The following is a 13,000-nucleotide window of genomic DNA, read 5'->3' on the forward strand; positions in this document are numbered from 1 at the left end:
AAATCAAAAGAAAGGTTTCTTTGGAATTCTTGAACATACTTAAAAAATCTAGGCATTAGCTCTATTTGGTCTTCAGTTTTAGTCTCCACAGACCGGGGTACATGATTTATAACAATACAGGCATTTTAACACTCACTTGAATCATAGCTGAAATTTAAATATTTCTTATATATAGCTTCAAACCACAAGAACTGACTTTTTAACTTAAAGTTTCATCACTTAATAGCCACTTTTAACAAAGAATTATCACTGTATGAGAAGGCAAAAATTAGCAGAGATCCATAGAACCACCTGAAGTGGCAGAAGTCTAACAGGTCCTCACTAGCTAAATAACTTATGAAACTAAGTTATCATACTTTAATTTCTGTCTCAGCAAAATTACAAACTGATATTCATCAAAGACGTTGTAGGTCATTATGAATAGTTGAAACTAATAATCACTCTGAAAATTCCAAAGGTCATTAGACCAATGTACTTGGTTAACATTTAAAATGTGAGAGGTGACTCACTTAGTAACATTCAGACACTACATACTACCAAATAGGACTAGATAAGGCATTAACCTTACAGAGTACTTTTACACTTTTTTTTTTAAGTAGGCTCCACGTCCAGCATGGAACCCAATGCGGGGCTTGACCTAAAGACTCTGAGATCAAGACCTCAGCAGAGATCAAGAGTTAGATGCCCAACTGATTGAACCACCCAGGAGCCCCCAAGAATACTTTTAGATCTAAATATCTTTCTGCAATGTTTTATAACACAAACATACCTTTGCTTTTTGCAGTGGTGCCATACGACAGCATAATACAGCTGAACAATTTCTACAAACTTCCATAAATAGTTTTTCATGCTCCCTGAGTGCAAGAGAGAGACTGGTCCCATCCACCACCAGCCCATGCTGAATCACATGATCCTCTTTAATTCTAAGAGAAAATAATTATATCCTCTGTTAGATACACTGAAGCCGTATTATTTATACTTAAGTTTAGTAAACAAAAAATTCTTACAAAAAGATGGACCATTTACCCATAGACTTTATGGTTACAAAACTGATATACTGGGGAACAAACTAAGTTATGAGATTAAGCAGAACTGAAAGCTGAGATTAAGCAGAACTGAGAGTGACTTATATGATGAGTAAAACAGATGATATTCAGTTTTACAATGAACTGAGACAGATACAGTTACTATATTTTCTAAAATGTGAATTATAACACTCAATCAGAGGTTTTTCCCCCTAACTTTAGTATGAAAAATCATATAAAAATAAAAACATTATTAGTTATACATGTAGAAAATCCTAACTTTAAAGAATTAAACACAATTAACAATGTTCAGGAAAATTTGTAAGCTAGATTCACTATGGGAGCAGGAAGGAATGAAGGAATCAAAATTGTCTTTTGATATTAACCACTTCTATGTAACACCAGATATTCCTATGGCAGAAAATGAATTAACACCTCTCTGTAGGCATATGCTATATGAGTACCACTCAAAGTATGATCTGATTACTGACAGCTGGGTAAACTGTTGCCAGGAAGAGACAAAAAGCTTCCATCAGTATGTGAATCAACTATAATACTGGGCAAACTATTTTGTTCAACTGTTTCTCCCCATTCTCCCTTAATAATAAAACTTTCATGATAAAAGAAGCAGCATCTAGATTTATATTTCTGCTGCAAACGTCTTTATGTAGTTGAAGGCCAGCACTCAAAGTAGCATTGTGTTACATCCATAAAGAAAATACTATAGTTCACCACAGTATAGCAGACTGCCTGAGAAATATCCCTTCATTTTTTTTTGAACTTAGTGCCTTTTTAAAATTTTATTTAAATTCAATTAATTAACATGTAATATATTATTAGTTTCTGAGGTGGAGGTCAGCGATTCATCAGTCTTACATAATACCCAGTTCTCATTACATCACATGCCCTCCTTAATGTCTACCACCCAGTTACCCCATTCCTCTACCTCCCTCTCCTCTAGCAATCCTCAGTTTGTTTCGGATGCTTAAGAGTCTCTTATGGTTTGTCTCCTGATTTTGTCTTGTTTTATTTTTTTCTCTCTTTCCCTATGACCCTGTGTTTTGCTTCTTAAATTCCACGTGTGAGATATGATAGTGTCTTTCTCTGATTGACTTATTTCACTTAGCATAATACCCTCTAGTTCCAACCATGTCATTGCAAATGGCAAGATTTTATTTTTTTGATGACTGAGTAGTATTTCACTGTATATACCACATCTTCTTTAACCATTCATCTGTCGACGGATATATCCCTCCATTTTTATTTCATTTTTCCCCACTTTGTTGAGATACAGTGGACATATAACATCATTTAAGACATGCAATGTGATGATTTGCTACACATATATATTGCAAAATGATTACCACAAATAGGTTAGTTAACACCTTCATCCCCTCACGTAATTACCATTTTTTTTATGTCGCAATTAACTTAGGATCTACTCTATTAACAATATGTAATACAGTACTGTTAATTATAGTTATCATGCTCTACATTAGAATTCTAGAACTTACTCACTTTATATATAAGCTAGAAGTTTGTACTATTTGATCATCATCTCTCCATCTTCCCCATACTCTGGCCTCAGAAACCACCATTTTACTCTGTTTCTATGAGTTCAGCTTTTTTAGATTCCACATGTATGTATTTTCTTTCTTGGTCTAACTTACTTCACTTAGCATACTGCCCATGTCACACAAAAAATTTCTTTTTATAGCTGAATAATACTCCTGTGTTTACACACACACACGCATTTTCTTTATACATTCATCCAACAGATACTTAGGTTGTTTCCATTCTTGGCTATCGTGAATACTGCTGCAATGAACATGGTGGAAAGTGCAAATATCCCTCTGAGACAGTGACTGCATCTTCCCTGGATATATATCCAGAGGTGGGACTGCTGGATCACACAGTTCTATCTGTAGTTTTCTGAGAAACCTCCATATTGTTTTCCATAGTGGTTATACCCACCATTTTTTTTTAAAGATTTTTATTTATTTGACAGAGAGAGATCACAAGTAGGCAGGCAGGCAGAGAGAAAGAGAGGAGGAAGCAGGCTCCCTGCTGAGCAGAGAGCCCGATGCGGGGCTCGATCCCAAGACCCTGGGATCATGACCTGAGCCGAAGGCAGAGGCCCCAACCCACTGAGCCACCCAGGTGCCCTGATACCCACCATTTTTAAATCAAAAGTGAGAACACTATTAAATGAGCAACAAGGTATAAAAACTGAATATATATCAACAGATTTTCATCTTATAAAAAAATCTTTATGAGTTAAAATGATGTCTTTCACAGTATGCCTTATCACTAGTGTTGCACTATAACCAATAAGCATTCAACAATTTTCTTTTACAATGTGAAATTTTTAAAAATGTATTTTTCTTTTATCAATTGCCCAGTATTTGAAAGCAACACCACACTGACTGTTTTTTTCTCCCTATTGGCCAAATTTTACTTAGCAACCTGTGCTCCCTCCATTGTGTTCAGTCTAAGCACTTGCCTGAGCACATGTCTCAGAAGAAGGGGGTAGCAAGCAGCTAAGAGTGGGAGAGATCAGATCAGTTTTCCGCTGGAAACTTTCCAAGGCACACTAAATTAGGTTTTCTCTGGACAGGTTTTATAAGTCACCATATTATCTCACTATCCAGGAGATATTTAGGAAATACGGCAGAGCATCTCACAGTTTTGGCACATAGTAGGCAGCATCTGTTCATCTCTGTGTTCACGTCTCAATACTTCCCATACCCTCTTTCCATCTTGTATTCTCTGGCCATACTCAACTACCATCACTTCTCTCTCAGCTCTGGAAATTTGCATATGCTGTCCCTTATGCTTTTTCGTGTTACTCTCTGACCAGTTAGCATTTCTTTTGGGAGACAGCACAGTCTTGAGTTTTCCCACAGAGCTCCGTTGTCTAGGCTAAGCTTCCCTATTCTATATATCCAGACCTTTCCGTTCTTGCCTGTTATAAGCCAGTTGTGATAGGTCTAGAACAGCATATCCACTTCTGTTTCTCCTATACATTCTAAGTATTCTGAGAGTAAACAATACTCCTTATATGACTCTGTATTCCAAATTCTAGATAGCAGACCATCAATGTATGTTTGTGAAGAAATGTATATAAACTAAAACTTTCAAAGGTATGGAATTCTTTGTTTTACCCAAGATTCTTATGTTTATTTATTTATTTATTTTTATTTATTTTTTTAAGATTTTATTTATTTGACAAAGAGAGATCACAAGTAGGCAGAGAGGCAAGCGGGGGTGGGGGGGCAAGCCCCCTGCTGAGCAGAGACCCTCCCCACCCCACCCCCCTGATGTGGGGCTCAATCCCAGGACCCTGGGATCATGAGTTGAGCCAAAGGCAGAGGCTTTAACCCACTGAGCCACCCAGGTGCCCTTACCCAAGATTTTTAGAACTGACATTTCCTGGAAGCCTGTAAATCAAAATCCTATTGACTTATCTGGTTATTTCAGGAAACATATTCTACCAAAAAGATGGTATAAACTTCATATAGCCAGCCTAAAAAATAGACTGTAGTCCTTACTTTTTCATATAGCTCTTGTACAAAAAGGGAAATAAACAATATCCATAATATTAACAGAGTCGCTAGAAGCGTAAATTTAGAAGCCTTAAAGAAAACATTCTTGACAGAGAGAGATCACAAGTAGGCAGAGAGGCAGGCAAAGGGAGAGGAGGAAGCAGGCTCCCTGCGGAGCAAAGAGCCCGATGTGGGGCTCGATCCCAGGACCCCAGGATCATGACCTGAGCCGAAGGGAGAGGCTTTAACCCACTGAGCCACCCAGGCGCCCCACAAATATCCACCTTTTAATGATGAACTATAATGAGATTTTACATTTTAACACAATAGAACTATCTTTAATGAGATTTTATACTTCATCTTTGAATATGTCTCTTCAAACAGGTAGTATATTAAAGTGTCACTGATTAATAAATACAATGCCATCTAATTTGATAATAAAATAATCATTACTTCACTGTGCATTAAAAGTATATTAGAAGTCCATTTTTCTTTTGTTTGAACATGATTGGTAAATACTGATAATAAAAATACAGTAAAATGTCATAGGGCAATATGGGTGACACTCAAAACACTGCTGATTTATAATGGTGTCACAGTAATCTGTAGCAAATCAAGCAGCAGTGAGAAATGATAAAAGTGTTTCATAAGGTCTCTGTCACAACTATCCAACCAGGCTACTGTAGTGCAAAATCCTTTACTGATGATATGTAAATGAATGAATGTGCCTGTGTTTTAACAGAACTTTACTTACAGACGTTTAAATGTGAATTTCATAAGTTTCACATCACAAAATATTACTCTTCTTTGGATTCTTTCTCTCCCTTTAGACAATGTAAAAATTATTTTGAGCTCATGGGCTATAAAAAACAGGAAATGGGCCATCTTTGACCCATGGGCCATAGTTTGCTGACCCCTGAACTCATGAGATAATTACATTCTTACCTTCTGGCAAGCTGCCTCAATTGTTCAGCACATTCGCCATCTGATTTCTGGTTTACAAGTTCAAGGATGTTCATGGTTCTGTGAAAATGTCCACATGATAAACTCACACTAACAGCTGTTTCATGTTTATCACCGGTTAGTACCCATACTTTGATACCAGCCATTCTCAATGCTTCAATAGTTTCTCGAACTCTATCTTGTAGCCTGAAAATAAAAGAAACAGTAGCAGTAGAGAATACTTCTTTGACTATTTTAAATATAAACCAGATAGTACATGTAATGTAAATTCTAGACTCCCTGACTAATGTTATAGCATAGTGATATAACTGAATTTTTTCCCATTAGAGAAGAAACAGGAATAATCAAATTAGTGATCATCTAGTTAACATAACATATGCAAATTTGTATTTTAAGAATTTATCTTCGAAGTTGATTTTTACAGAACCACACTAAATATATGGTCTTCATAAACTCCTATTTTATTTAGAAAGTCTTAAATTTGAAATTAGATTTTTCTCTTTTTTCATAAGAAAATTTCTCATATCAGTAGTTTAAAAACCAAAATATGGATAAAATAAATAAATATAATGAAAATGTATCCAAAATATGGATAAATAAAGGATGAGGTAATTTCAGGTGAGTCTCAGAAATCTCATTAGGGCAACTGAAAGGTAAATGAAAACCTATATTTTAAAAAATGCAAACACTCTTAGAGACAGATGGTGGGGAACAAAGACTAAATGGACCTTAAGGAATTCACAAACTAACAGAGAAGAAAGTCTTTAAAGAAATACTTGAACTGCCACAAAACAACATAGAACTACCTGCAAAACATGAATACTTCACAAAGAGAATTTTTAATCCTATTAGGGGTAAGGAAAGGACTTACTGGAGTGGGGGTACTATCTGAGCTATACTTTGTAAAGACATTCACAAATGGATAAAGGAAAAATTTATCCAGGCAGAAGGCACAGACTTGCCAAAGAGAAAAGGCACAAAACAGAATAGTTTTAGCTACAGTAGTGAAGCAGAAAGTGGAAGCAGGCAGTGGTGGAAAATGAGGCTGTAGAATTAAGCAGGTGCTTAAAGTCCCTGTATGGCACACTGAGGAGTATTTTAAAAATTGCCTATAAGCAAAACTATACACAGCAAAATTCTTTCATCTATTTAAGATATCTGCTAGAATAAAAATTGTATATACTGACTAGGAAAAATTAAGACTATTTTGATTTAAAATACATTATTATAAGATGTTAATAAATGGAATTTATGTCATAAATTAGAAACACTTGGCTAAGAAAATTCTTATGAGAGAAAAGGCAATAGCCTGTTTGTCTGATGCCTACCTGTCTTCCACTGCTGTAGCTCCAAGTAATATCAGGTCTTTCTCTATGAACTGGAAGACATGTGCCAATTTCTCTTCCCGTTGTTGCAAGGCAGTCCTGGCTTCAAACAGACGTCTATCTATTTCTTCATACTCTTTAGATGTCAAATGTTTATAGGCCATACACAGAGTTCTTAGCCCTTTCTAAAACAGAAAAATTAAAGACAAAAATTGAACAAAAATAACTAATGGGGTGACTCTTAATCGCACAAAACAAACTGGGGTTGCTGGGGGGAGGTGGGGATGGGAGAGGGGGAGGGGGGTTATGGACATAGGGGAGGGTATGTGCTATGGTGAGTGCTGTGAAGTGTGTAAACCTGACGATTCACAGAGCTGTACCCCTGGGGATAAAAATACATTATATGTTTATAAAAAATAAGAAATTAAATTTAAAAAAAAATCCAAAAAAAAAAAAAAAAAAAAACTAATGGGAAATCAAGAAGTCACTGAAATAAACTGAGGCTGCCTTACCAAAAAATCAATTACAAATAATTTAAAAAGTACAATCATTTAGTAATAAGAAATAAATGAAGTGTCACAAAGCCCTCATGACCTGAGTTATGGGACACATATTATCACAGCTCTTTTAATTGCTGAGGAGGTCTTAAAAAGTTGCTTAAAATAACTGAAGTTTTAAAATTGTAGAATATTAGAGCCTAATATCATAAAGGATATCTTAGATCATAAAGATATCATAGATTATAGATCATAGATCATAAAGATTATCTTACTATGGTTTTAAAACTGTTTTACCTGGAAAGCCAGAAAGTTCTATAGGGGTAACTTCAGGACTGTCAAGAGGGAGGTAGCCCCAGGTTCTTCTCTCTTGTTCTAACACTTACAAATCCACTTTTATGTACTTTATAAGAATTTTTTGAAGCAAAGGAGACCATAATTTCCTGAGAGTTCTTGGTATAATGAATTTACAGTTCAATAATGAAGTCTGTGAGGTGGCCCTTATCAAATAAACAATACTTTCTATAGTCACCAAATGATTTTAAACCACATCATTGTATAACTTCACTAGTGAAATGGAATTATACAACATTTAGGAATATATATTTGATTATCTGATTCTCCTGGGCACAAAATTTTTCCTACTGTGTTCTAATTAAAGTTAGTGTCTATAACTAAAAGCTATACAAGTTCCTTCTCTTGCCGTGCATTCTCCTCAGAAAAACCCAAAATAAATATATTTTTTAAAGGTTTTATTTATTTGTTTGGCAGAGAGAGAGTGAGAAAGGGCACAAGCAAGGGGAACAGCAGGCCGAGGGAGAGGGAGAAGCAGACTCTGTGCTGAGCAGGGGGCCTGATGCAGGGCTGGATCCCAGGACCCTGGGATCATGACCTGAGCTGAAAGTAAATGCTTAGTGCCTGAGCCACCCAGGTGCCCCCCCAAATAAATATTCTAACAACAGAACTTGGAAAGGGTACATTTTAAAATACTACATGACACTATTCAGATTCCTAAATAATTTATGTTCCTTGACTTACAAATGACCCACACCTATAAATAACTGTTTTTTTTAAACAACAGTTAAGGGACCATGAGTGTTATTAATATATGGAACTAATTCATTTTATAACAAATATTTACTGAATGCCAACCATGTGCCGGTATTGCTCTGGATTAAAATGGGTGTAAAGGAGAACAATGTCTTTGTTCTCATGGATGTTACAGTGTGACAGATGAACTAGATCAGAAACAATTAGGAAACAAGTAATGGGAGAAAATAAACCAAGGTAAGTAAAGGAGGCAGGTGAGCAGAGAGGAGTACAGAGCAATCATTTATAGAAATGCAGAAATGAGAGATCATGAGTTCTTAAGACTAAGAACTGCCTAAAAATCTTCCTCTTCAAATGAATTGCAGTATGTCGTTTTCGTAAGATTCTCCTTCACTCTTCAGGTAAGAGAGAACTCATTCACAAACCATAAAACTCACTCCTTTAAAGCGTACAATTCAGTGGATTTTAGTGTATTCACTGAGTTGTACTATTACTACTATCTAATTTGAGGACATTTTCATCAACCCCAAAAGGAATCCCATACCCATTAGCAGACATTTCCCTTTTACCCCTTCCTCTAAGCCCTTGGTAACCACTAATGTGCTTTTTGTCTCTATAAATTCCATTATTCTGGCTATTTCATATAAATGGAACATGTGACCTTTTGTGACTAGCTTCTTTCACTAGGCATAGGAACTTTTCAAGGTTCACCCATGTTATAGCGCATGATTACTTCATTTCTTTTAATGGCCAAACAACATTCCATTATATGAATATGACACATTGTTTAATTCTTGCATCAGTTGATGGACATTCAGATGTTTCCACCTTTTGCCTATTTAGGAATAATGCTAAGTTTTTATGTGAACATACATTTTCAGTTCTCTTGGGTATATAACTAGCAGTGAACTCCTGGGTTATATAGTAACTATATTATTCTATGTTCTATGAGGAACTGTTAAAATATTTTCTAAGGTGTTTGTACCATTTATAATCCCACCAGCAAAGCATGAAGGCTCCAGGATCTCTACATTTTTGGGATTTCCCTATATTCTTTAAGTAAACTCTTTTTAATATATTAATTTAATAGTCTTTGCAGCCAAAAAAGCCCTGACTATAACAGGTTCAAAGAGAAGACCTGTATTTTAGCAGGTTAAAAGTTAATTTTTAACCAAAGAACGTAGGCGCAACACATAATGTAAGAGAACTGCAGAATTTCCATACTTTTGATAAATTACTAATGCAAAAACGAAGCCTTAAATCTTACATATATATATTATCTTTTAGAGTTTTATATCTTAGAAATTTACACTCACCAAAGCAAATTCATCTACATGAATTCTGGTTTTTTCTATTTCTCCGCCTACACACTTAGGAAGAATTGATGATTCAGCTCCTTTAGCAAATAAAAACTTCTCACCTAAAAAAAAAAAAAAAATCAGTTATCAAACTCTTAATATTAGATAAATATAAATTCATAAAAGTTTAGGTAGGTTACCTGAAGGTGCCTGAACAATTACACTCATTCTCCTACGATCTGAATCAAATTCGAGAATATGAAGCAGTTTGTACCTAAGGAAAAAATAAAAAAGACCAAAAGTTTACTTTTTTTTGAAAGATATTAAGTGAATATTTGAAGAAACCCTATAAAAGATAAGATTTAGAACAAGAAATTAACTCAACTACAATTTCAAGATGATGGGTTATGAGTCATTAATAACAACACAAGATAGAAACAGAAGGAACTGATATATATTGAGTACTTACCAAATGCCAAGTCCTTTATATACTTTATGTCATTTAATACCCATGAGAACCAAAGAAGGCAGTTCTTATCTCATTTTACAGAAGAGGACTATTCAATTCAGAAAGATAAGTAATTTTCTAAAGTCAAATAAGCTTGTGAATGGCACAGCAAAGGACTGGAATCCAGATCTGCCCAGCTTCACGTTGTTTTCACTAAAAAATGTAATTGATTCTCAACCCTCTTTTCTGCCCAAACATAGCTGAGAAATACAACACACTCACATGAGTAATGGAGGATCATTATAGCAGTGATTCTGAATCTGACACAGTGGACATATGTACAGGTCGGGGAGCAAATGCCTTTATAAGGAGTAGTGAAGGAATTTGTGTGGGTAAGTCAGGTGTGGCTTAAAGTTTTCTGGATGTATTTATATAGTGATATACATATAGAATGATGTGTACATCTCAAAAAAGCCCGCACAACAAACCAGAGTGGTATGATGGTTCATAAGTTGATGAAATGAGCTAGACAGGCTTCTCCATGAAAACAGCCAAAGAATGGGCTCTATTTTAGTTTGGAAAAGCAGAATTTGGAAAGGGACAGCTGGAGGTGAGATATGACTGGAATCGGTAAACCCATGAAAGGTATGAATAGAACAGGAATAGATTAATTTATCAAGCAGTGTAAATATTAGAAATAGGCAGGTGTTCCCTAACATTTGAAAAATAAAATCACAGGAAATATAAACAAGTTTTTTTTTTATTTAGTGAGAACTCATGAAACTACCCCAGGAGTGCATAAAAATAAACCTATGAGTAAATTCAAGAAACACTAAGCTAAAATACAAATGAAAGATTCAGAGTAGGATACTGTTATTACTGTGATGAAGTATAACATAGTATTACATCATTCTAGAGTAGGGGTCAGTAGACTTTTTCTGTAAAGATCCAAATAGTAAATATTTTAGGCTTTGCAGGCCATATATGGTCTCTGTTGCATTAAAAAAAAACAAAAACCCAACCTTTAAACTATGTAATGAAGTTTTTTGCAGGCTTTATAAGCCAGCTGTTGGCTAAATATGACCTATGGGCCATAGTTTACAGATTCCTGTTCTATATTAATTACATAGAAAACCACAGAGTAGAAAAAAATTACCGTTCCAGTTTTCCAAGTGTTTTAACTTCCATAGTTTCTTCAGAATTGCCAATAAATACAATGCCAATTCTAGGGATTAAAAGATAAAGAAATAGAAGATTTAAGGATGATATTTCATGTTTCATAATATGTCATTATAACTTAGCATGAATAAAAGTATACAATGAAGATGGATTTTAAAATATTTCTTTGAATATGGCAATGTTTTTAAGAATGTGAAGAATCAGTGTAGGTGCAAAACAATACATACACAAGTATTTCTCACAAATTATATTATTCATATTTCATAGTAATCAGATTTTTAAAGATCTCTTCAAAATATGATTCAATGCAAGCTTGACAACAAAATTAAAAACACATATTTACAATTTAAAGTATACTTCTACCTTTATGTGTTCATGAATTTTGTTTGACAATTTAAAGTAATTTTCTAATATTTGCACCTTTTTATTTAAAAGGTGTTTTTCTGAAGATTTGGAAATTAGATCAAACTACCTTGCAGCAGCTTCCACTAGAGCCTTTTCATCTGGTGAAGACGCATAGTATTCCAACTGGGAGGGTGCAAAGTTGGATTGCCAGGGACCATCGCCAATGCCATCAGTCTGAACATTGCTAATCTGTACAGTGTGACAGAGACTGACTGCTTTAAAGAAGAGATCATGTTCTTTAATCTGTAGAAGGATAATATTCTCAATAAAAATACCATTCCCAAGTAACATTTAGAAAACTGTAAGCAGAATTGGAAAAAAAGTGTCAATAAATACAGTTAAAAATTTGGTTATCTTAGATCTACAACAGGAGTGCTATAATCCTGAACTGCCTGAATATTAGCTCATTGCAGAGTAAAATGTCACATTTGCTTATGACCCTTCAACACAAGAATATCTTTTTAGGAAAGAGCCAAATTATAAGTAAGGATGAAAACTCTTTTGTGGAAAAAGTGAGATCACAAAAAGTATTAAATACATTTAAGCTCTATTTCTTAGCAAAGTCTTTATTTTAAGGCAGTAAGGGTTCTCCACTCAGTCTCATTTAAATACTCAGAGAATGAAGGCAGGCAACATACTGATTTACAAGTTAAACTGGATTGTGACTACAAATTCTCAGTGCTGAATCAAAGGATATACATTTCAAATATATATTCCTTGCTCCACTGACTCTTAAATTTTTTCTCCTACAATCCAGCAAATACCAAAGAGAATTACTTCAAATGGAATTCCAATTTATTAATTTAAAAGTTGCTTACTAGCTCAGTTTCATTTTCCGGACTGGTTCTAAAAGAAGAATTGGTTGTAAGATGGGATAAGTTGTTAAGATGGGATAAACTATTAAGATAAGATAAGCTTCCTTCTGAAGAGTCTGGTGTTGGTCCTTCAGATACAAGTCTACCATTGATTTCTTGGTATTTAATGCCATTAATTGAACATTCCCGAAACTGCATCTCATTTTCTGTCAGTGTACCAGTTTTATCTGTAAACACATACTCCACCTAGAGATGGAAGATAGAAGAAAATAAATTTTTGTGTTTATGGTCTTATGTTAAACGAAAAAACCTTGTCTTCCTCTGTCTCCTAAAGTCAAGCTTACCTAATTTTATACTGATGCTGAGATTTTTTTTTTTAATAATCTAAGCGCAAATAAATTAAGATACACAGAAACAAAAGAGGGTAACATAAAATATTTCAAATCTATA

The 13,000-nt window shown here is 34.6% G+C and overlaps 1 protein-coding gene across 1 annotated transcript in view; it reads right to left on the bottom strand.

Annotated features, from left to right (window-relative positions):
- Positions 1–13,000, bottom strand: part of ATP11B (ATPase phospholipid transporting 11B (putative)) — a 117,285-nt gene that overhangs the window by 41,214 nt on the left and 63,071 nt on the right. The window contains exons 13-20 of the mRNA XM_046001867.1: positions 12,554–12,796; positions 11,803–11,978; positions 11,308–11,376; positions 9,904–9,977; positions 9,722–9,825; positions 6,862–7,043; positions 5,516–5,719; positions 770–923 (exon numbers count right to left, since the gene is read on the bottom strand). Of these exons, the coding sequence (XP_045857823.1) occupies positions 770–923; positions 5,516–5,719; positions 6,862–7,043; positions 9,722–9,825; positions 9,904–9,977; positions 11,308–11,376; positions 11,803–11,978; positions 12,554–12,796 (1,206 nt within the window). The remainder of the gene's footprint in view (positions 1–769; positions 924–5,515; positions 5,720–6,861; positions 7,044–9,721; positions 9,826–9,903; positions 9,978–11,307; positions 11,377–11,802; positions 11,979–12,553; positions 12,797–13,000) is intronic.

Source organism: Meles meles, chromosome 4 (genome assembly GCF_922984935.1).
Source record: "Meles meles chromosome 4, mMelMel3.1 paternal haplotype, whole genome shotgun sequence".
Lineage (NCBI taxonomy): Eukaryota > Metazoa > Chordata > Mammalia > Carnivora > Mustelidae > Meles > Meles meles.